Source organism: Zingiber officinale, chromosome 4A (genome assembly GCF_018446385.1).
Source record: "Zingiber officinale cultivar Zhangliang chromosome 4A, Zo_v1.1, whole genome shotgun sequence".
NCBI lineage: Eukaryota > Viridiplantae > Streptophyta > Magnoliopsida > Zingiberales > Zingiberaceae > Zingiber > Zingiber officinale.
In genome coordinates, this window is record NC_055992.1 from 160,639,559 (window position 1) to 160,665,274 (window position 25,716).

Genomic DNA, 25,716 nt, shown 5'->3' on the forward strand with positions numbered 1-25,716 from the left:
TAATGGAGGTCCTTTGTATTTAAGCATAAGCTGGCTCGCTCACAGACAGTGTCGCGATGGAAGCCTCGTCTGCCATGGCCGCCAGATCTTTCCTCTCACCGCCTCCGACCCTCCGCCGCCCACTCGGGCAGCCGGAGCCCTTCTCCCCTCCCTCCGTAAAGCTCCGTGCCAGAAGCTCTCAGCCTCTATTCTTCTCGAACATCCGGACTCCCGCTCCGGTAGTGGGTTCCAAGAGGGGCCGGCTCGTCGCCCGATGCGCCGTCGACGGCGTCGTGACTACGGAAGTTGATGCTCCTATCGAGAAAAGTTTGTTCTTTTCATATTCTTTTGCTCAGACATGAGTGACATGTAAAATCGAAGTTCTGATTGTTTTTGTCGTTGCCGATTTTCTTTGAAGGGTTTCCGCCTTTCCCGGCCGTAATGGACATAAATCAGATCCGAAGTATTTTGCCTCATCGGTGAGTTTATTTTGTATATGAGATTTTTATTTTTGAGTACCTACCTTACTCGAGAAGATTCGACGAATGAGATTTTTGCCCTTGGATTGCAGGTTTCCATTTCTATTGGTTGATAGAGTGATCGAATACACACCCGGAGTTACGGCTGTTGGTATCAAGAATGTTACAATCAACGATAACTTCTTCCCTGGACACTTCCCCGACCGCCCTATAATGCCTGGTGTTCTCATGGTCGAGGTATCTACTCAATCATTAAAAAGAATTCTCTAGTCACAGATTTACTGTTCAATTATACTGAATGGGGCTTTCTCGGGAACTTTGTTAGCTAGACGGAGTAAGATCTAGAAGGAAAAGGGATGGAAAAGACATGAATTTCTCAGTTTGGAGAAATTGAGAAGTCTAACTAAAATTTACCTGCTAATACTTTAAGTTATACCTACTTTAATATGTGTGGTTGTCCCCGAAAACAAAGTAGCAAACTGGAAAAGGTTGATAATTTAGTATACAACGAAGTGCAACCACAGTCGGTAATTCTTTCCAGTAAAGATCCTCTTACAATATTCCCCAATTATACCGAATTGTTATTGGTGTCCCACATGAGAAAATTTACTCAGTAGGGTTGAATCAATCAATCAATGGATAAAATGCTCAAGCTCAACCAGGTCTTGGTAGACTCAACTAGCCTATGAATCAACGCAAATAGTTCACTGCTTCTGATATTGGACTAACTAGGATGTCAGCTGCATCTTCATTCTTTATTCATACAAACTTTGTTTCCAAATTGAAGAAAAGGAATCGTCCTTTCCCTCCTTTTCTAAATCTTTAAATCCAGATAAGAGTTTAAAAGATCAGATAAATGAATGTTTGTATGCTACAATTTTTCATAGTTAAATCTTGGGATCCTTGTAAAAACAGTTACTTGATAGTAATCTTTATCATATAATGATGGAAAAATTCATTGGAAACTTTAATGCTCTCCAAGAAGTGTGCAGAAACGCTTACCTATAGTAACAGCTTAATGACCTGGGAACTTGAAGTTAGGAATCGCTAGAATGATCTCAGTTTAATTTTGTTACCTTGATTTTTTTTTTCATGCCATTAACCCAAAATATTGAATGCCAAAATCTATTTGTATACTGAAGCATCTTTAAATAAAGAATTAAATATTTTTATCAGTCATGAGACAAAGACCTAGGAGAGTTTAGATAATTGCCTTATTTCTACAATCATCATCATCATCATTGTCAACCATTGTTTGTTCTAACAATTTAGGATCGGTTGCAATATTATATCACTAATAGCATTTAAATTAATCAAATTATGTTTTATTATATTGACTTAGTTTTAATCTCCCTCAACACTTTTCACTATGAAATCGTCTTTGAACATGCCCATACCTTGTCACTCTATTTTGTCTCATATTATTATACTCATCAACTTATAACTACCACATCTCCATGTTGAAGGAGCTAGCTCAACTGCTACACTAATTATCACTCTTAATCACAAGTATTTTCATTGTTCATTATGGTCCAAAACTTAGGTGAGTGAAAAATAATAATTTATTATGCAATTGAAGCCTTATTTGGAACTATTTGGACAGAATTTATAAATCTTATGAACTCACACTAAGTTGGTCTACATGATTGAAGAAGACTTTTGGTGATGATAGTTGACCTCCCAAGAAGACAATGAAATTAATATTGTATTTTTTTTTAAAAAAAAAACATATTGAGTGACCAATGATGAGTATCCACCTCTTCGAACTGAATTTGCCCATATTGTTTGTTAGTTGAGTGGCCAGATCATGTCATCATGACTTTCAAGGAGTTTTACAAAACTAGTCCTAATGTTAGCAATAATGCTAGAGGTTGATTATTATTATTATTTTCCCTTTGATGATTTCTGGTTCTTTGTTTAATAGTGCAACCTGAATAATTCATTGCTTATTGTATTTTTACTTGTTTTGCCAGCATTCATTTGTGATATCTCTTAAACCTCATCAATTTGTATTACCTTATTGTACTAATAAGTTATGTTAGCTTTGTTTCTGTTATTAAACAAGCATTACTCTTGTCAAACAATTGCTGCCTGCCTATGCCAAAATTCTAATCTGGAAATGTTAAAAAAGAAAACAAATGGAAGGGCAGATATCCAGATCGCACCTTATAATGAAAAATTCCAAACCTTACCTCCTTTAAAAAAATGTGCAAATTAGATCCTGCCTCACCCATTGTACCAGAATAACCTTTTCAGACCATTCAGGTTGTTTCACTAAACACAATGATACATATGAAATTTTAGATCAAAATTTCACCAAAATAGACCTATTTGATACTAATATTTTCAAACTCTTTGAAACATGAGAACAAACTACCAAAAATATAAAATTGTGGATAAACTATCAAAAATATGGCATTGACAATTTTTAATCCTCTAGTCACTTGGTGAACAATATTTCGTATAAAAAAGTTGTGCCAAATTTTACTGAGATAATTGCACGCACACAGAGCGTATTGTTGATTGTTGGCGCAATTTGGGTATAAAACATCACTTATCAATCTGTTCGATGATGGTGTGAAAATATTTAAGCTGGGAATTTTTCAGTATTAGGGACCCAACTTGTATTTGCTAGAATGGAATAGCCAATTTTTATAGTTGATACTGTAACCTGACTTGTTTTAACTTCAGCAACTGCAGAATCTACTGAGAATCTTAATTCTTGATGGTTTACTGAAACCAAGTACTAGTTTACAGAACTCTCAGATCACACTTCTATAGAGCACATCGAATGATCCAAATTTTGTCCCTCATCATAATATCTTCGATCTTGTCTGTTCTGTTGCATAAAACATGAGTTGATGTGGTGATGCAGGCAATGGCCCAGGTAGGTGGCCTGGTCATGTTGCAGCCTGAAGTGGGTGGCTCTCGTGAAAATTTCTTCTTTGCTGGAATTGACAAAGTAAGATTCCGGAAGCCTGTGATTGCAGGGGACACCTTGGTAATGAGAATGACCCTGGTCAAGCTGCAAAAACGCTTCGGAATTGCGAAAATGGAAGGGAAGGCATATGTTGGTGGTGAAGTTGTCTGCGAGGGCGAATTTCTAATGGCTACAGGTTCTGGAAGCGAGTGATTTCCCCACACAAACTGATTCCCCGATGCATCTTGCCCAGGATGAGAGGATCACTGGATCAAAAGTCATTCTGTTTTTGTTTCTTTGAGTTGTTCATTTAGAACTACCTGCATATTTAACTTGTGTGGTACCTTCATTTTCTGAAATAATCTGTGCACGAAGAGTTGAGGGATGACTGAAAATTCTGTAGAATCTTTTTTGAAATATAAATTGTTCGATATCACATGTCTGTTTGACTGTTATTGATTCATCCCAGTTTCAAATAAAGTTTCTTTATAACTCCTGGCCGAGCTTCGAGCCTTTACCTGGTTGTCTAGTTCATGTCATATATTTTTTAAAGAATTTTCTGAGTTGAAGCTTGAAATTGCCATTATTTTCCAGAACCAAAACACAAAAACACAATTCCTGACGTATTAATGTTAAAATTGTATTTAGATGGTTTTTATCTTCAACTCTATTGCTTGAATCTCCAGGATTCAAGGAGGCAAAGTAGTTTTCATTTAAAGGATCTGGGAAGAATGCCCCACTGGTGCAAGAACCCTTCCCCTGTGGTGATTTCCAGTACCAACAGAGCGAGGACAGCTAACATGGCTGCTCTGCCGTTCCAGGTCTCGGCGCTTGGGGTCCAACCCCATTCCCAAACTGCTACTGGAGAAGGAAGCTCTGCACGCTTAGAGTCGTAGGCTGCCAGTAGCTCTTCCACACTCCCAAGCGGAACAAGTGACTGCATTTTGCCCAGAGCTTAGTAAGATTAAGCCACCAACGATGCACATGCAATGTAAATCGAGTATCAATGGCTTAGAAGAGCTTTAAGAACTTGAATTATCTATCAAACTCTAATATCTCACAAACAAAGGAAGATAATGTTTGCTTCATGGAACAATAGGTGGATCTTATTCCCCCCATCACTTTTGTTCAACCAAGGGATAGCTCATAGCTCCCCTACCATTCATGGATTGAAAACTATGGAAATCTCTAACATGGAGAGTGACGGACAGGCTAGTAATTCTTACAGCGAGAGAATCAATCTATGTTACAGTGTAAATGGGTTTTCTACCAACTACAAGGTTTAGAATCCATAAGAAGCAATGCAGCTATGCCCTGTCGTATGATGTTAGGCCTCAGAAGATTCTGTATCAATATTTGGAGATGCATGATCATGAATTGGTGCCGTTAAGTGACACATTACTACTCAATTTGAGTAGTACACTAGTTTATCAGGTTACCTATGGAAATAATATTGTAACAATATATCTATAAATATGAGATTGACCTTCGTCAAGAATTGGAACTCCATCCTGTAATTTTTTTTCCCTTGTATTTTTACCCCTCAAAAAAAGAGCTTCACATTGAATCAGGGAAGACTACTCCGAAAGGAAAACTTCCCTATCTCCTATCTACGAATGAGAATACCCAACAATGCATATAGACAGAGCTTGAAGATTAAGGTGTAAAATAGCAAATTTTTAGTGTTTCACTTTGAAACTAGTAGAGAAAGGAACAGTTCTTAGCTTCAACTTATGCATAAAATTAAACTGTTGATCGTTACCTGTCGAGCCTCAAGACTGGAAGCTGCCATAGCTCCTACATATGGAAGACTTTCAATAACAGCATCAGCTAGATCTGAAATAAATGTAGGCTCACATCCTAAAGCAGGAACACGACCCCAATTCTTAATGCCTGACTTGAGAGCCAATTCTCTATATTCCACATCAATTTCTTCTAGTGTTTCAATATGCTCACTCACAAAACTACAAATTGGATAACAAGAACTAAACAAGTTTATGGTAGCTCAAAAGTCAATTGGAACATATATAATCTGCATATAAGCAAATTCTTGAGGTATGAAGAATGAATAGATTATATGGAGATGCAAGTGTACCTAATAGGAACCGCTAGAAGACTTTTTACTCCTTTTTGCCCAAGCTCAACTATCGTTTCATCAGTGTAGGGTTTCAACCATTCCACGGGTCCAACTCGACTCTATTAAATCATTCAATGAAGCTTAATTGAAAGACAATGAAACAATCATGAAGATTAACTTGTATTGGATTGAGTATGCACACGTGCTAAGGTAAGCATGCTCAAGCTAATGTATTATACAGACAAAAAAAGAGGCCATGGAAAGAATTTGTTCCAAATAAACAACCACTTAGTAAACATTCTAATCTTATGAGCTATGAACTTGTTTACCTGGTAAGCAAGAGTGAAAGCATTAGTTATTCCACGTTTTTCCAGCTCTTCCATAATTAAATCCACACACTCCTCCATCTCTGCTTTGTAAGGGTCTCCAGCCTCTTCCACGTAAGCAAGTGGAACACCATGAGCACTAAAAAATAGCATAACCTAATAGCCAGTTTTCCAAGGCAAGATATTAGTTTAACAAAAACAGTGAGATTTTTTAGTTCAAGGATTCTTCAAGGTGCGAAAAAACAAAAAAGCTCTTAAAGCAAAATTGAGGGCTCAACACTAGAAATAGAAATGTGGATTAACAGAGATGAGCATTTGATACAAATCTAATAATACACCAAGAGCACGAACTTTAGTGCAATATTTTCAGTTTAATATCAAGCTCGTCTTGGAGACACAGATGAAATTTAATAACATTAAGGAATATTAAACTGAAATGCTTTCAGAACACAAGTAAAATAAATTATTCTCTTAGAAATGACTACATATGCACCTGCATACTTCACATGGACTGTGTGACACTCTGATCACATGCAATGTATAAAGTATAAACTCGCTTTGGAGTATGGTATTCAAGTTTGGATTCTAAATACATTGAGCTATATAAACTGTTAATGAGTCATTTATGACTCCTAAATGTTAATTGCAGATCATCCGTCCCAAAAGATTGAGCAATTTGGGAAATAGAATAATCTATACATTTATAGTCTTAACATCATTACAGCCATGGAAAAGGAAATCAAATTGTCCAAGCTGAACACGTGACCTGATTCGACTTGGGATATATTGCAACGATAGGTAGGGGTGTGTGGGTTGGGTGGGTTCGGGTCTGGTTGAAGTAAAGATTTTACAAAAAAACCTCAACTTGAACCTGACCATAACCAAACACAATCCGAAAACCCTAAATCCGAACCCGAATAACCCAATTTAAAACGATATTTTTTTTTGCTAATTCCCTCTAATTCTTCACTTTTATCTGACTACATCATTATCATACTAACCTTGTATTGATATCCATAAAAGCATCTTAATTTTCAAAATAAAATTTAATTTAACCCTATAAAAATCCACTAAATCCTAAATTTAGGTCAACCCGGGTCATCCGAACCCGACCTAATCCTAATACAACCTGAAAACACCCTAACCCAAACCTGAACCAAACTTGAAAACCCTCAACCCAAATCTAATATTTTTCGAGTAGACTTGGGTCGGGTTGTCCAGTCAGATTCATTTTTGATACCCCTAACGATAGGAATATAGGCTCTCTAATTTTGGTACCATCTTAAATTGCTATTGGCTGATCACAACCTATTTGCTGAGAAATTTAAATACAGTGTGGCATGGAAACATGTACAAAAATTACCAACACCAATATGCCCACTAACTAAAGTGTCGGCAGTGGAATCATTCACCAAGGTTGTCAACCCTAGCACCAATACCCTAGCAAGAAGCCACACATTTCCTCCCTCTTCTTTTCCTCTTCCTCCTTATTTCCTCCTCTTGTTCAGTGTTAAATAGTACCACTTCATATCAATACAGGGTTTGTCGGTTAGTGCCCCCACGGGTATAACCAAGTTGAACCCTAGCCCCAATACCGTAGTAAGAAGCCGCATGTTTCCTCCATCGATCTTCTTTTCCTATTCCTCATTTCCTACTCTAATTCAATGTTAAATGGTACCACTTCATATCAATACAGGATTTGTCGGTTAGTGCCCCCACGGATATAGCCGAGTTGGTACTTGAATAGTAGATTGCCACATAGGATTTGCCGGTTGGTACTAAAACCATCTCATTCCAAAAAGGCACCGAGACCCGCAATATGAGATTTAAAACTTTGCTATTCTTCTCATTAACACAGGCACCATTGCTAGTATCCCAAGGTAGTTTTGATATGATCAAACAAGTTAAGTTAGGTCCTGTTGTGTTTAATCATGTGTCTAAGTGTACAGGAACTTAGGAGCACAGAAAGTCGAGCGAAAGATGCAGCTAGCGAGAAGGATGGCACGAGAGAGAGCCGACGAGCTCGATGCGTCTGAGAGACGAGGTGCTGTGGAAGAGTACACCGGCGGACGAGAAGGGAGCGTGTGATGTTTCCGAGGGACGAGAAGCCGGAGCGGAAGATTGTTCGGGGAGCAAATGACACAGCTATCCAAGGGACGAAAAGCTGTGGAAGAGTACAATGACGGACGAGAAGGAAGCAAGCAGTGATTCCAAGGGACGAGAAGCCAGAGCGAAAGTTTGCTCAAGAAAGCCGGAAGTTGGGTTCGGGTGAGCCCTATTTCGGATGGCCGAAATCACCCAAGCGAGCGGAGCCAGAGCGGAAAACCCGGACCGATGCGAGCGAAACCGGAGTAGAAGACCGGGACCAAAAATTAGCAAAAGCTGATTTCTAATGCTCGGGGCGCCCGGAACCCAGTTTTCATCCAAAGTTGACGTGGCATGTACCGTTGCGTCGGGGATAGAATTGTATCTCATTCCAGGCGCCCCGAGCAAGGCTATATAAGCAGCCTTGCTCCCAGAAGCTAACAATAACAAGAATTACAGAGTAACAACACTTGTGCTCGAGTTTGTCTGAGTTTAGCTTTGTTTTGTGAGCTTGGAATGCTGTAAGAGACTTCTCCGTCCAAAGGAGATTTTTAGTGTGTTTTTTCATCTACCTTGGATTAACAACCTCCCCGGTTGTAACCAAGTAAATCTGTGGAGTTTCGTCATTTTAGTTCATTATTATTTCTATGATTATGCAAGTGTTTTAATTAAGTTATAAGTCCGAGAAAGGTTCTTTTATTTTGTTTTTGTGCAGGGGTTATTCACCCCCCTCTAGCCGGCCGCCAAGGTCCTGACGAGTGGCATCAAAGCCAGGACGCTTCAGGAGGACTAACTGTCAAACGAAGCACACGAGATGGCCGGACCAAGCATCTACCCACTAATGTTCGAGGGGGAGTTCGCGAACTGGAAAAAGAGAATGGAGGTATTTTTCAAAACAGACTTCGATTTATTGTTAATAATGAAATTTGATTTTAAAGCACCCAAGGGCAAGGAAAAGTATCAATGGACGAAGAAGGAACAAGCCGACTTCGTGGCAAACAGCAAAGCAGAGTTTCATAGCGTCCTACCGCCACAAGAAGTCAATTGGATCGGAGCTTACGAGTTCGTCAAGGAGAGGAAAAATTCCTGGAACTTCACGAAGGAACCTCGGAGGCGAAACTTACGAGATGGTACTTACTTCGCAACCAGATCAGCAATGTCCGATTAAAAGAAGACGAAACTATAGCACATCTTCACTCGAGGATCTCATCACCGGACTTTTGAATTTCGGAGAAAAGGTAAGCAACCGAGATTCGTTAAGGTATGCTCTTAATGCATTCCCTAAAAATACAAAATGGGCATCATTAGTAGATGTCTACTATATCTCTAAGGATTTAGAATCTGTTACCTTAGAAGAGTTATTTCAACTTTTGAAATCCATGAAACAAGATGTGCAGATTCGAAGGAGCCGAAGCACAACGTTGCCTTTAAGGCAAAGATGGACGAACAAGATTCAGAATTCTCTTTCGATGATGACGAAACGACAATGATGGTAAGGCGATTTAAAAAATTGCTTAAATCTGAAAAATCTAATAATCTACAAGGTAGAAAACGAAGAAGAATCGGATGCTACCACTGTGATGAAGAAGGGAACGTAAAAGATAACTGCCCTAAATTGAAGAACAAAGACAAGGGCAAGAACAAGAAGCCTGTCCAATCTAACAAGTACAAGACGCTAAAGGCTACGTGGAATGAAACGTCATCTGAATTAGAGATTGGGGCTTTCTTCGAACTTGCGTTAATAACAAGCTATCAAGTCTTGGGGGAGGTATTAACTTTTTTCAATTTTTGCGCCTTATTACAAAATTTATTTCTTTTACTTTATGTTGGTTTACCCTAACTCCGCCCATGATGACCGGTCATGGCCGGTCCCAAACCCGGATAAAGGAGGAGGGTTGCGTTAGGTTGCCAGCCAGCGTCAAACTATGGCAAATATTTAATGAATGAATCCATTAAACTATTGTGCTAATGCTAGGTTGTTCCCCGAAAGGAACGCGTTGCAGGGTCCGACTGTAACGTCTCGGCAAGGACCGCTACATCTCCAGAACTCGGGTGTAGTGATAAATATGCAAGAGTTCGCGTTACAAGGTCCGACTATAACGTTTCAGCAAGGACCGCTACATCTCCATGAGAACTTGGGTGTAGTGTTAAATAGGCAAAAGTTCTCACACCATAGGTTAAATAAGAACAAATATGATAGGAAAACTAATAATTTAAGATTTAGAACATGGAATATAGAACATGAAACATAGAAACCCTTACTGGTAAATCAATAAAAGTAGTAGATATGATGATTAGAAGAAGAATTAGTATTTTGTATGTACAATAAACAAAATGGGTAAGTGAGAAGGCATAACTGATAGAAAACTCCAGTTTTAAGTTAATTATGATACACAGGAAAGAGTAAAGCAAGAAATGGATTAGATATTATTGTAGATAGTTCGTTAAAGAATGAGGTTGTAGCAGTAGTTAAAAAAGGGGATAAAATTATAGCCCTTAAGATAATAGTGGCAAAAAAATTATGAACATAATTAATGTATATTCACTGTAAGTAGGATTAGATGAAGTTATCAAATCAAGGTTTTGGGACGATTTAGATGAAATATTACAAAACATTTTATCAAATGAAATGATTTTAATAGGAGATGATCTAAATGAGCATGTCGGAGTGAAAAATGAGAAATATGAGAGAGTACATGAGGGTTATGAGCATGGAATGAGAAATGAGAAAGGGAAAACTATATTAGATTTTGCGATAGCATATGACCTTATATTAGCTAATACGTTTTTTAAGAAAAGAAGAACACTTAGTCACATTCAAAAGTGGGAATAATAAATCGCAAATTGACTTTCTTATGGTTAGGAAGAAGGATAGAAAGATTTGTAAAGATTGTAAAGTCATCCCTGGAGAAAGCTTAACTACCCAACATAGGGTAGTAGTGTTGGATATACGCCTCAAATATAGTATCAATAGAAAGAAAATATATACAATTCCTAGAATTAAGTGGTGGAAGTTAAAGGATGGAAAACAAAATATATTTAAGGAGAAAGTAGAAGTACAAAACTCTAATACAACATGGGATAAGATGGTATCAAAGTTGAAAATAATAGCTAAGAGTGTACTCGGTGAGTCAAAGGGACATGCACCACTAAGTAAAGAATCTTGGTGGTGGAATGAGAAAGTACAAGAGAAAGTGAAGGAAAAACGAATAGCTTATAAGGAATTATATATTTGTAAGAACGAGGAAAACTTAAAAAAATATACAATAGCCAAAAAAGAAGCTAAAAAAGTAGTGAGTGAAGCAAAAAATGAAACTTTGGAACGGTTATATCGAAAATTGGATACAAAAAAAGGAGAAAGAGACATTTATAGAATAGCTAAAGTGAGAGAAAGGAAAACAAGAGATTTTAGCCAAATAAAATGTATTAAAGATGAATGTAATAGGGTATTAGTAAATGATGGAGAAATAAAAGGGCGGTAGAAGAGGTATTTTCATCAACTTTTTAATGAAGGTTTAGGTGACCAACTTAACTTAGGTAATTTAATTAGGTCAAATGAGCATAGAAATTTTAATTTTAATTCAAACTCCGATCATGATGAACTTTAATGGCGACAATGGAAAAGCCGTTGGACCAGATGATATTCCGATAGAGGTATGGAAGTGCTTAGGGAAACAAGGTATTGAATGGCTTACAAAATTATTTAACATGATATTGAAAACGAAAAGAATGTCTGATCAATGGAGGATAAGTACTCTAGTTCCCTTATATAAGAACAAGGGAGACATACAAAATTGTGCAAACTATAGAGGTATTAAACTAATGAGTCATACTATGAAACTTTGGGAAAAAGTAATAGAAAAAGATTAAGGAAGGAGACCACGATGATGAAAATCAATTCATTTATGGAAGGTCGACAATGAAGCTATACATCTCCTTAGACAATTAATTGAAAAATATCGGGAGCAAAAACAAGATCTACACATGGTATTCATTGACTTAGAAAAAGCATGATAGAGTCCCAAGAGAAATTATATGGAGAATTTTAAAAGAGAGGTGTTAGCGTAATATATATGAACTAATTAAGGATATGTATGAGGATGTAACGACGAGTAAAGACTTCAGGAGTAACTCAAGCATTTCCAATAAAGATAGAGTTGCATCAAGGATCAGCCTTTAAGTCCCTATCTTTTACACTAATTATGATTGAACTCAGCATTGAAAAACTGATGTACTTTCTTGTTTCAGATGATATTATTTTGGTAGATGAGAAGTGAAGGAGTAAATGCTAAGCTAGAATCTTGGAGGAAATACTAGAAGGAAAGGTTTTAAGCTTAGTAGATTAAAGAGAATATATGGAATTTAAGTTTAGCAATATTAAGTAATGAAACAATTGTTAAGATAGGAGAGGACGAGTTCACGGAACCGAGAGATTTAAATATTTAGGATCATTTTACAAAATGATGGAGGGATTGAGAGAGCGTCTTACATAGAATACAAGCAGGATGGGTGAAATGGAGGGGAGCGTCGGTGTTTTATGTGATCGTAAAGTACCTCTTAAACTTAAAGGTAAGTCTATAAAATCGCTGTTAGACCTGCTATGTTATATGGAGTTGCAGAGATGAGGATGTTAAGGTGGATGTGTGGACATACGAAGATGGACAAAATAAGGAATGAGAGCATTAGAGAGAAAGTCGGAGTTGCATCTATTGAGGACAAACTCCGAGAAACACGTTTAAGATGGTACGGACATGTACTTAGACGACCAATAAATGCTCCAGTTAGGCGATGTGAAACTATGATAAACATGCATATCAAACGAGGAAGAGGAAGACCAAAAAAGACTTGGTTAGCAACAATAAAACAAGATAAAATTTATTTAAATATAGATGATGATATAATAGGAGATAGAGCTCAATGGCATAAAAGGATTCATACAGCCGACCCCACCTAGTGGGAAAAGGCTTGGTTGTTGTTGTTGTATGTTGGTTTACCCTAACTTAACTTGGGTTGCTCACATCAAAAAGGGGAAGATTGTTGGTACCCCAAGGTAGTTTTGATGTGATCAAACAAGTTAAGTTAGGTCCTGTTGTGTTTAACCATGTGTCTAAGTGTGCAAGAACTTAGGAGCACAGGAAGTCGAGCGAAAGACGCAGCTAGCCAGAAGAACGGCACGGGAGAGAATCGACGAGCTCGATGCGTCTGAGGGACGAGGTGCTACGGAAGAGTACACCAGCGGACGAAAAGGGAGCGTGCGGTGTTTCCGAGAGATGAGAAGCCGGAGCAAAAGATTGCTCGAAGAGCAAAAGACGCAGCTGTCCGAGGGACGAAAAGCTGTGGAAGAGTACGCTGGCGGGCGAGAAGGAAGCAAGCAGCGATTCCAAGGGACGAAAAGCCGAAGCGAAAGTTTGCTCGAGAAGGCCGGAAGTTGAGTTTGGATGAGCTCTATTTCGGATGGCCGAAATCACCCAAGCGAGCGGAACCGGAGCGAAAGACCCGGACCGATGCGAGTGAAACCAGAGTAAGAGACCGGGACCAAAAATCAGCAAAAGCTGATTTCTAGTGCTCGGGGCGCCCGGACCGATCCAGGGCGCCCGGACCGATCCGGGGCGCCCGGAACCATTCCGAGCGCTCAGAACCTAGTTTTTATCCAAAGTTGACGTGACGTGTACCGTTGCGTCGGGATAGAATTCTATCCCATTCCAGACGCCTGGAACCCTTCCAGGCTCCCCGAGCAAGCTATATAAGCAACCCTGCTACCAGAAGCTAACAACAATAAGAATTACAGAGTAACAACACTTGTGCTTGAGTTTGTCTGAGTTTAGCTTTGTTTTATGAGTTTTAAATGTTGTAAGAGGCTTCTCCATCCAAAGGAGATTTTTAGTGCGCTTTTTCATCTGTTTTGGATTAACAACCTCCCCGGTTGTAACCAAGTAAATCTGTTGAGTCTCGTCTTTTTAGTTCATTATTATTTCTATGTTTATGCAAGTGTTTTAATTAAGTTATAAGTCCGAGAAAGATTTTTTTGTTTTATTTTTGTATAGGGGTTATTCACCCCCGCCCCCCTCTAGCCGGGCGCCAAGGGTCCTAATAACCATCTCATTAATGTCGAGAACCAAAACGATAGCATTGAATGAAACTTTAAAGCTTTCTATTTCCCTCATTAGTGAAATATTAAATGCTTGAATTAGACATGTGCTTTAATCAAACTATTATTGTGCTTGATTTGGAATGGAAATTACTAGCCCCTAAGGCATAGTCGAGTTGGTCGATAGAATTATTGCGGTGAGCAAGGGTCGAATCTTGGTAAACACCATGTGACAATATCCTCCCATATGGGGGCCTGCTTCGATTTCCTGATTTACCTCTCTATATATGGTTGTGGCCCTGCCGTGTGGGGGCCCTCAGGGTCAACGTATGACCTCTTGCCGCAAATGAAAATTCCTATGTTTTTCTTGACAAAGAATTAGTTATTTATAACAATACTAATATATTGAGGGGAGCCTTGACAAAACGGTAAAGTTGTTGCCGTGTGACCTAGAGGTCATGGATTCGAATCTCAGAAATAGCCTCTTGCAAAGCAAGATAAGCAATAAATCCTTCCAAAGATCCCACATTGGTGGAAACTTTATGCACCAGGCTGCCATTTTAGCAATACTGACATATTAAACACAATACATTAAAAGGCCACTAGCTGTCTATCATTTCATAACTTAGCTTATTACATGAGCATTAACATTGAAAGTTTAAATTTGGCAACATACTGCTGCATTTTATAGTAATGGTGCGATTACTTGAATAAAAGGATTCTACAAACTATCATTGCAACAGTTGGATTTGCTATTACAACAAACAGTGCTACATGAATTATTAGGCTATTTTTTTATTATGTTAGGATTTATATATGTTGCAACATTTTAAGTTTCTATTCAATAAAATTTCTCCGCTCTCAAATAGATACCAGTCATAGATCCTGGGCCTAATTCATACTTTATTATCTCTTCACTTTTTCTTCAGCTAGGAAACCATAGTATGTTACAGTATATAGGAGACCCCTCCCTTCCAAATATCTTCATCTGCTTCACACTGTGATCTCCCTACATGAACTACATAAACTCACAACAATGGTCCAAATTTCAAGACTCCCTAATGAGGTTTTGGAAAAAAAGAAAAACTATATTCAGATTACAGTCAAACAACCGAATAATGCAGATGAGGCTCCATATTTTTTTAACAAATACTAGTTTTCGACAATAATACATACCACCATGTGTCAAAATATAAGTTTACATCTACGTAATACATCAAATCAATTAACCAAAGAATTCAATATAAAAAATAATTACATCTACACTTGACATATTAATTAATCATCCTAACAATCCATCAGCCAATGCAAGGTGTGTTGCATAGGGCTTTAAATGAACTAAGCATTCGTGAACAAATTTGATGTTCAACTTAGTAAGAACTTGCTCATGCTCATCCAATATACACAAGGTCAATTAAATGAATAAGTTTCATTAAACTAAATGAACAAGCTTAAATATTAATGTTCATGAATAAAGATGGTGAACTGTTCAGGAATAATGTTCATAAACAATATCCATGAACAAAACTTGTGAACTATGTTCATCAATAAATCTTTTACCAAACTTGTAAATAAATAAAGAAGCTCTCAAAACAAACAAACAAATTTGTAATATCAACCTCATTAACCAACCAAACAAACTTAAGAATGAAAAAGTTTCAAACAAATTCAGATTAAGAGCTCAATAATCTAAACAAACCAAACTCAAGCCAAATTCAAGCTCAAGCTCAAGCTCAAAAAAAAAAAAACAAGCTAAGCATGAACAATTGTTTTAGAAGCAACATTTATTTTAGGTTGACTTGCCTGGGTCAGTTACCTTATCTAATAAATTTGAACACCACAAAGTTTGGTTCAGCTTGGCTTGTTTAAAGCCCTATTGTTGCATATAATTATAAGCAACATAAACCCACAAATAACAACATACAGCAGTGCATGTAAACCTAGCAACACTAAGATGCTTCTCATTTTTCAATTTGGAAATCCAGTTCAATAAAATCAGTATTAACTTAGGCATGATTCAGATTATAAAACTAGAGACTGGTTTAGCTTGGATGAACAGATGTGATATGGTCCTTATCTAAAGAGAATATACATTTCGGTAAAATTCAATCCATACCTTCATGGGTGATTCAAATTTCTGCAATTCTCTTTCAATTAAATCAGCCATTGCCTTGATATATCCTTCTCGCTGATACCAAGAAGGTATAACAGTATGTTGCATATTAACCAAATATTGATCCTCCCTAGACACCATAAATTGATATCACAGATTGATTCAGAAGAAACATGGACTATGGGGCCATATTTAGGACTCAACCTGAATATACATTCCAATAGACGAAGACTTGAACCACTAGTTGAGATCGAGAATTGAGGATATAGAGGAAGCACAACAAGTTTTGTGATCCCATCCATCTTAATCTGCCAGAAAAAAAAAGAATTAAACATTTACCTATTGATAAGTAGCGCATAATCAACCATACAAGATCCAGATTAGTGGAAATAAATTTTCGCTCAAAATTTTCTTTGGAAAATATTGTGGTGAAAGTTTTCAAAAATTTACAAACTACAAGATAATTAGAAACTGAATCGCAGATCTAATAGTTCAGGATAAGTAAACCTAAGTTACTGTATATGTAGAGCAATAGATTCGAGAATAAACAAAAAAACATAATGGGCAATAAACAATAAAGAAAGTCCTTATCCACTCATCATTTCGTCAACACTTAAGATTCATGGAGTTAGGAACAACATTTTTCATCTTGGCTCAGGATCACCTTTGGTGGTCTAATGCAACCATTTGCATTTTTTCACTCATCATAACACCAAGATTTCTAAAGTCAGACATAATTCACTTCAACAAAAGGATAGTTGCAAAGTGTAAATTTGAAGTCACAGTCCAGGAAAATTAGATTTAATGTGCATTGAGCCAACAAAACCTTCATGGGAAAATAACTTCCCTTAGAACACTACCACTTAAATGCATCCAGGTTTACCTCACGGTTAAAAAAGTGTCATCCAAACTGTTATTTCTATCAGTTGTCCAAGAAAGAAACCAGAATGAAAACTAAAAGAAACTAGAAAAGGAAAGCTTGCTCATTGTCAACTTTTAGCAAAAGCCATACAATTCTTTGTAAATCATACATAAGACTTTTCTGTTCTGTTTATTAGCTCTAAATGATTATATCACGGACAGAAACTCCCACGTCTCCAATTGAATTGTAAAAACTAATAAACGTATTAAAGTAGGCATTTAGGCAGTGCATAGTGATCCAGATGCAATGGTAGCCACTCAGTCAAACTTATAGAATGCACAGTTGATCTATAATATCTTCCCAAGCAAGCCAATCATAAGTAGTCTCTATATGGCCATATGATATATACATATAGTTCCATAAAACCATTCAATCTACAAGAATAGGATGCTGTGGTTCCAACCATTCTAGCTCCATTATAAAAATGTATCAATTGATGATTGATATCGTTCTATTGTGCCATTCAATTCTTATCTAGAAATGGATTATTTCTGACCTGTTCAATAGCTTCTTCAGTAAATGGATGCCAATAACGCATTCCTACATAAACCTTAGCAGGAACATTCTTGTCACACAATGCCTTTCTCAATGCTTGTGCCTTTATTATTCACATAAAAAACAATCAATTATATTAGTCCTGTAGTAGTTGACAACAGAAATTTGTAAATATTTTAGACAGTAAATTTGAAGGGTTGCAGTAGGCATCAACTACTGAACATAATTTATAGGTACATCCTTAATTTACCTCTTTGTAATATAAAGAAAAATAAATTAAAAACAGGAAAACATAATGATTTATATACAAAACTAGGAATATGAAAGGTCAGATTATAATACTTTCAGCCGATTTGAAAAATAAAAAAAGGCCCAATTTGGAAAGCTTCAGTTTACAAGAAACTTTGCAACACCAGTCCAACACCTCTTTGGCCTCACTACTTATGTCGGAACAATAATGAATCACAATGTGATGCAAGTCACCCTCGCTGAACAGTGAGCATCATCAAACATGAAAGTTTGAGTTATTTATCAGCAAGTATATAAAATGCCCTCAAGATAGGCTAAATTCTTATGGAGTATTCTTTTGACTGATACCAGAGTAATCAAATCAGATCAAAGAACTAACCTACGCAAATATATATGCCATAGAACATGGCATACTATGAATCTGCTCTTGCAGTTCCGTACCTCTCTATTTTTTTGTTCAAAATCTCCTTGTAAACCACATAAAAGGTGAGAGTGTGCCATGTGAAAATGCAGGATGTCGAACTCGGTTCTCCACACTCCATCCCACATAGCCAAGTGAAGGCATGCTTGGTGATTGAGAGTGCCCATTTTAAGGAGGCGCCCTCTCTCAAGTAGCTAATCATTTTGGGATAGAATGTGCTCAGCCGTGCTTTAACATGACCTCAATCTTGAGCATAAGGGCATATGTTGAAGCCTTTGATCCTAAAACTCTTCATCTACTCCACTAAAGCTGGACAACAAACACTCGTACAAGTTTACATTTCTGCCTATAAATCAGATACCAATGCATAAAAACTTTTAGATAATGAGGTGCCCAAAACCTAGACAAAACATGAATTCTAGAGTATCATCCAAAAAGGTCATGTTTTGTCACATGGAATTGATGCAAAATTGTTTGCTGCTGTATCAGATTTGATGTAAAATGCATATTGTCAATGTCAGATATGGCATGTGATAGATAAGATGCACTATTTATCATCTCTCATTATTCAGGTCATATGCCAGCTACTTGGGACTTGAGATTTTATAACAATTTGGCACTAATTTTATTATGGGTCATAAAACTTTATGACACAGGAAGATCAAAACTGTCACTATTCATTTCATACGACAGTTTGGCACTAATTTTTATTATGGGAATAACATTTTTGACATGCTTATTCCAGAGATTTTATACTTTTTCACCCATCATATTTTTCTAAATAATCATTAAAAACAAAAGAAAAACAGAATGCATGAAAGTTCAATAAACTGATTGATGAAGTAAACTAAAGGAAAAGAGATACTAGCTTTTCAGTAAGGGATCTGGAACAATTTTGGGCTCAAATCTCCTACCTTAATCTATACACATAAAACTGTTACTGGTCACTTTTGTCGCCATTTTCTACCCCAAAAAAGGTAAATACTTTAGAGATTTACTCAACAAAAACTATTAGTCTTTTAGAAGCATTATGTTATAATTTATTAAATCAAAGTAGCTTGTTCAATCCAAGGTTTAAAATTTCGACCCGTGCCGAGGTTTCGGTCTCAGACCGGAACGATACGGTTTTGGTATCATATCGTACCGTGCTGATACAGTTTCGGCATTTGTTATTTATCTATAGTAATTATAAGATAAATATGTTTATTATGTATATAAAAATAAGTTGTATATTGATTTATTATAGGTTCTCAATTATTGAATAATTTAATATTGTTAGAAAAAATAATTAAAAAAATTTATTTAAATAGAATTGATATATTAATAATTCAAATTAAAATAGAAGTATCTATAATAATAATAATAATATTAATTAACTATTTATTCATTTAATTACTTATTAATTAAATAATATATATTTTAAATAGTAAAAAATATCAAGTAAAAAAATTTTAAAAAAAAAATCAGAATATAAATATAATTTATTAGAATTTTTTAAATTTTTTTAAAAATTTAAATGAAATTTAAAATAATAAAAAAAATATTAGAATATAAATAAGAATTATTATATATTTTTTAAAATTTTTAAATGAAATTTAAAATATTATTTTTTCAGAATATTAATTAATAAAATTTATTTAATTTATTTTAATTTTAAATATATTTTTTAGATATTTTATTAGGATAATTTAATTAGGGTTTATAAAAGCTTCTTCGAACTATCACACATCCTCCACACATCCTTGGGAATTCTATAAATTAATTAAATAAAATAAAAAATTATTAAAAACAGAAGATAAAAAAAAATCGCTGCGGCAGAACGCGAGATCGCGCTGCGATGACCGCGGGCGATCCCGCGAGGGGCTTCCGGCGCCGCAGAAGCCGTCGCGCACGACGCCTTCGGCGCTGAAGGCGTTGCACATGACGCCTTCGCGTCTCCTCCGATGCCGCCGAGACGGGGACACCTCCCGTGCCGGTTTCGGCCGCCCGGCGGAACGGTAAAAGCCGTCCGTGTCGGGCGGCACGAAATGACATTTCAAACACTGGACTTCAATCCATTCAATAGTTGCCTTAAGCATTGGAATAAGATCAATTGACTAAAATGACGATTTCATTTCACTTAATGTATGCCTTAAGGATCAGAATATGGTAATAAAAAAATATATAAAATAACAAAATCATCATGAAGCCTTGTCAGTCCCAATCGTTTGGCTAAGCTACATGGATTTTATCCATCCAATGCATTCTATGGCTGCTATAATTTCCTAGTGCACTATTGATAACTTTGTCTAGAGTGTTCACTTATTCATGGTCTCCCTCTTTGATCAATGAAATTAACATAGTGATCTCAATTCCATTATCATATATTTTCTTTGTGATACACTAGGATGGTAGCCAATTAATGGTGAATAATTTATGTTATACAGGCAAGGATGTGAATTTGTTGTAGGCGTTGAGCTTGTTTGCTGAGCACAACAAAATGATTATGTATCTCACTAATAGCAAACCAACATATTAGAAGTTTAAAACAGTAAAAAAAATTGAAATTTCATAAATGAGAATGTACTACATTAGATTCCATCAAAAGATAAATATTAAAAATGCAAATTACTTTCAAGCAAAATTTGATTGCCATAGAGGAATAGACTATCATGTTTTTTTCCCAAAACAATTCTTAGAAACTTACCTGTGCATCAGTTATCTCTCTGAGTGGAGATCCACCACCAATAGAAGCATAACCTTCTTTGCTTTTAGGTGCTCTGACAACAGAGATAAATTGAGCCAATGGCTTTTGAAGAAACCGGAACAGTCTAGGAAGCCGAATTATGTCCTGTAAATTAAAAATATCACCAAGTAAGTTGTCAGGATTTAAATAGTAGAGTTATCAGATTTCATGTTGTAGACAACACTTTGGCAAACAATCTCACTTTCCAACTAACTCAGATTTCATGTTGTAGGTAATGCTTTGGCAAACAATCTCACTTTCCAACTACTTATAGTGAAGGCATGCCTCAGTGTTTATATAATGTGAAGTCAACAAACTTAAAGCAAAACAAGTGTAATGCACTGTCTCAGAATAGAATTTTGGTCAGTATTCAACAAAATTATGATGAGATGTTTTCAATGCCAATTGAAAGCTTACAATTTACAATAAGGACAAAAGAGTTAAAATTGGCGTTGTAGATTAAAAAACTGCCTGATAAAAATTTCAAATATACCATGCTGTGAATCTTGGAGCTCTTATTCAACTAAATATTATTTGTGTTTTGATTAACCCTATAAAATTGTACTATTAATAGTTGCTGTCGCAGTTATTGCCGCTATAGAACTATCGGCTAAACACAGTGGAAAAATTGTCAGTTGCTGTTGACTCTAGAAATATTCGTATGTTAATAGTTTATTAATCGTGGTCCATCAGTCATTTACCATGCGTCCAACAGAATAAGAATTCCTCCTTTAACAAAGTAACAATCAATGTCATGAAAGGTGAATTCATCAGCGAATAGCAACTAACATTTCCCCAAAGGATTTCTTGCATGATTTCAAGGGTGGCATATGTGCTCTCGGGTAATTAGTTAGCCAACTCGTAGAATGTTCTAAAGATAACACAAGCATATGAATGCATTTTTCAGGTGTCGTTTGCCTGTAAATTTATGTCATTGCAAAGATGGAAAAAGAAAGTGAAATTTGATATACCGGGTCAGCAAATAGATTAAACAAGAATGGTTGGACATCATCGAGGGTCTCTGGCCCACCTAGATTGAGTAACAAGACTCCTACTCTTTCATTGCCCAGAAAAAGTTTGTCCTGTGGTGTTTGAGATGTAGAAGTGAGCAATGCTTCCGAGGAAGATGAGCATAGTTTGAATGATTGCCTATGATTGGATGATGATGAATCATGCTTCCATAAACAGTTTCTTGAAACTGTATTTTTCTTTGTGTAACATAGACTAGTATGAGATTCCATGTGGCAGCCAGAATGGTTCAACATCTGAATTGAGCATGTGGCAGGCACTTTAATCCTGTTACATGAAATGATTAATTATATCAATTCTATCTGAGTGAACTAACACAAAGCAATATGTTTATGCTAACTAAAAATACCTCAAACAAGCCAAACCCAGAAAGATATGCATCCTTAAACTAGGATGGGAACCATAAGCATAACAAAGAACAGAACAACAAAGACATATCAAAATGCTGCATTAGTGAAAGTAGTGCAACCTTGGATTATTCATTAACCAACTGAAATTGGTCATTTTTAGAGGGGGAAAAAAAACAGAACAGCCATGCAGAGATCACCTGATGTGAATTAGAATTTATTTTTTAAGAGTTTTAGACAGTTTATTTTGGTAAGAGTGTTTTATCTAGGAGAGTAAGATATCTAAGGTGGTGTTTTTATCTGGTAATTGTCATGATTAGAGAGTTTGATATAGTCATTTTGCATATAATATTATTTCTTTCCTAAAGTATTTTAGTTTATTAGATTTTTTCCTTTTTTTGGTTTATTTCCAATTTTGGGTTGGTTGGGGCTTTAAAGGAGACTTCAATCCCCCTCTTCTTCTTTATAATATTTATTTTTTCAGAGTTTGATTTTGGTGTTGAATTAATTAGTATCAGAGTTGAATTCCTAATTCAGTAAGTTTGTGCTTTCCCTTCAAGCACTACATATCTCCTCCTGTACACCCTTCTATTGCAACCCATCCCTCTCATGAGAAGCAAACTGAACTACCACCCTGGAACAAACCCCAACCACAGTTCACTTTCGCCTCTGCACCTCGACAAAGAGGGAGACTTGTTTCTTTGTAGGCAAGTGGTCCAAAACCTCTTGCCATCACTAATTCCCTTCAAACACTTCCTTGAAGGCAACTCCTACCACCTCCCGCAGAAACACAGAAGATCCCTCAGTCTAATCCTTTGTCATCCTACCACCAAAATTCCATGCTTTCCTCTCCACTTAATCTCCCTTAGCCTCACTGACTCACTGCTAGTCAAACTCATGAGAGTTTGTCAAACCTTAAAGAGGTCCCATGCACATATCCTGCTACAATACCACTACCCATCGTTCCTACCACTTGTGTCAGACACCATTCTACAGCAGATCCAACAAAGGAATCACCAAACCTACACAAAAACCACCTGTGTTGCACTCCAGATTTGTTGGACCATTGAAACCTCCATCTTCAACACACCTCCTCTGCTCCGATGCACCCTGCACTAGTACCTCCTGCAGAACCTACCAGACGCAAGCTCCATGCCTTCCAGCACCTACAAGGGCCACTCCGAGAAGTTTTCACATATGGTGCCAAGAAATCCATTATTCCCTCCTGCGGCAGGTGACAAACTAGATCTTCTCTCACAAAGACCCCATCCAAAGTTTGAGGTAATCTTCCCATTGCGGAAACCCATCTAGTCTTCCTCTTGTAGAATATGGGCATGAGTCAAGTTATTGAACCAACAACGATCGCACTTATTTTAAAAATATATGTACATATATATATAAATTGGTGTCATGATTTGAAATCTAGTGATACACTGCAGAGCACAATCAAAAGGTGCAAATAAGTATCATGTCATGCCAACGGCTGACATGCTTCAACACACAGCAAGATGAATTTAAGTTATTATTGTTATTTTTTCCAAGATTTAATGCTATTGATTATGTAATTTCTTAGCCTTAATTTTAAGAAGTAAATAAGATAAGTGGAAGTAAATAAGATAAGTAAATAAGATAGGTGTACAAATTAAATGAATTTATCTAATTAATAAAGTCTTAATAAAAGTAGAGAATTTAAGGGAATGAGGATTAAATGGATAAGGTATTAACAAGTGTTGAAGAACGGTGAGCATCAATATGGTATAGTACAACAAAATTTAAATTCAATTGACTATTTAATTGTAGTTATTTAATTTTTAAAAGTAAATAAACTAAATAAAAAATTATAGTATAATTCATTTGGCACACTTCAATGCATGCAGAAGCGTGTCGAGTATTTACACGATATGGTGTTCAAATTGTATTGTTTCAGACAAATATCAAAACTCCAACAATGGAATAATATTCTAAACCTTTTTATTATCTAACGCATGATTCTCATTTTGATATTAGTAAGGTGTGATCAATCATAGAGATCTTGTAATATTTTATAACTTATTGCTCTAAAATTTTATTTTAAATAACTTTTTAATTACTATTTACTTATGTTTGGAAGTAAGCAAGTCAATTGATGAGGATTAAAACTTGTTTGAATCCATCATAACAAGAACTCTAACGTGTTGATGGATTTCATGTCAGCACAACATGACAAAGAAAGTGTTTCAATCAGAGACTAATACTCCAGGAGAATATGAGATTTTAAACTTCACCGATCCCTACATTAAGTGAAGTACAGTTGCAGAAGTATAAGAAAGATGATGTTCGAATAATGGAAAGGCAAGATAGTATTTCCATCCATGGATGAATGTTCTTACAGAACTATCTAAATGTTCACATAGTAATATATGAGTTGATTATCTCCAACAAGGAACTAAGAGTATGTAACTTCATTGGAATACATAGATTTAAAATTAAGAAGTTTTAACATAATGCAGTGAGTGGTGAAATACATCAATATTATGGTATGAAAAAAAAGGAAGATAGTAGTCAGGTATAATTATTACTGCTAATTGTCAAATAACAAAGCCCGCGTATTTTGCTTCACAACATAATAAAACATACTGAAAAGTAGCCTAAAGAAGAGGTTCCAAATTACAGTCCGAGGATGAGGAGTACTTTTTCGGCGACGACACTGTCTGAGACAGAGCTGAAGAACCAAGGTGCAGGCCCGTCATCTCCAAGAAGCCCCGAGTGCTGGCTTGATGAGATGATGACAATCGCTCCCCTGGAGGAGAATACACAAAATAAATGAAAAAACAACAACATCAGAGTAAATACGGCAGGAGATTCATCTCCATTAACGCCAGGGGAAAAAAAATCATCATTGCAAGTCCATCCTAGCTAGATACAGGTAGCTATCTTCAACCATAGAATGTAAAAAAAACGTCAAGAGATTACATAAAACACCAGAAAAGTAAAACAAAAAAAAAGGACAAAAAATCATCCGCGAAGACTAAGAAGGGTCTGATCTAACATTGGGAAGCGGGAGAAGGGAGGGAAAGCGCCAGGATCTCTATTCCCATGCCGAAAGGATGTGATTCGCCCTCCTCCTCCGGCGGAAACTGAGGGATCCGCGAGCGAAGACGAGAAACCCAAAGGTGAAGCAGCAGCGGCGGATGGGCGTCGAGATTTTTTGTGGAGAAAAGAAAATTAACTATAATTGATTTTCAATTTTAATCCGCAATGGTTGGTGTTGCTTTTCCGACAATGAGTCCAAAGAGAAAGTGAATCCTGGCCGCTAGTTTCATCCATCTTCGGCGCGGACGGCCAGATGTTGGCAGAGGCCGGAGGCAAATTTGTGGAAATTACCATACCGCTGAATTGGAAAGAAAGGAAAGGAGAGAAGAAAAGAGAATAGGATATATATATATATATATATATATATATATATATATATATATATATAT

The 25,716-nt window shown here is 36.5% G+C and overlaps 2 protein-coding genes across 2 annotated transcripts; one reads left to right on the plus strand and one right to left on the minus strand.

The window, feature by feature from the left end:
• The first annotated feature begins 27 nt into the window (after positions 1 to 27).
• LOC121971997 (3-hydroxyacyl-[acyl-carrier-protein] dehydratase FabZ-like) lies at positions 28 to 3,814 on the plus strand. Its single transcript, XM_042523563.1, has 4 exons — positions 28 to 306; positions 398 to 458; positions 551 to 695; positions 3,334 to 3,814. Exons 1-4 carry the CDS (start codon positions 57 to 59, stop codon positions 3,589 to 3,591), a joined length of 714 nt encoding a protein of 237 aa, XP_042379497.1. The 5' UTR covers positions 28 to 56; the 3' UTR covers positions 3,592 to 3,814.
• A 124-nt stretch (positions 3,815 to 3,938) lies between these two features.
• LOC121971996 (ferrochelatase-2, chloroplastic-like) lies at positions 3,939 to 25,456 on the minus strand. Its single transcript, XM_042523562.1, has 11 exons — positions 25,284 to 25,456; positions 24,926 to 25,034; positions 21,851 to 22,175; positions 20,841 to 20,984; positions 17,486 to 17,587; positions 16,272 to 16,375; positions 16,071 to 16,197; positions 5,785 to 5,937; positions 5,474 to 5,574; positions 5,141 to 5,342; positions 3,939 to 4,315 (listed from the first exon to the last, which is right to left on the minus strand). Exons 1-11 carry the CDS (start codon positions 25,330 to 25,332, stop codon positions 4,088 to 4,090), a joined length of 1,644 nt encoding a protein of 547 aa, XP_042379496.1. The 5' UTR covers positions 25,333 to 25,456; the 3' UTR covers positions 3,939 to 4,087.
• Positions 25,457 to 25,716: the final 260 nt, after the last annotated feature.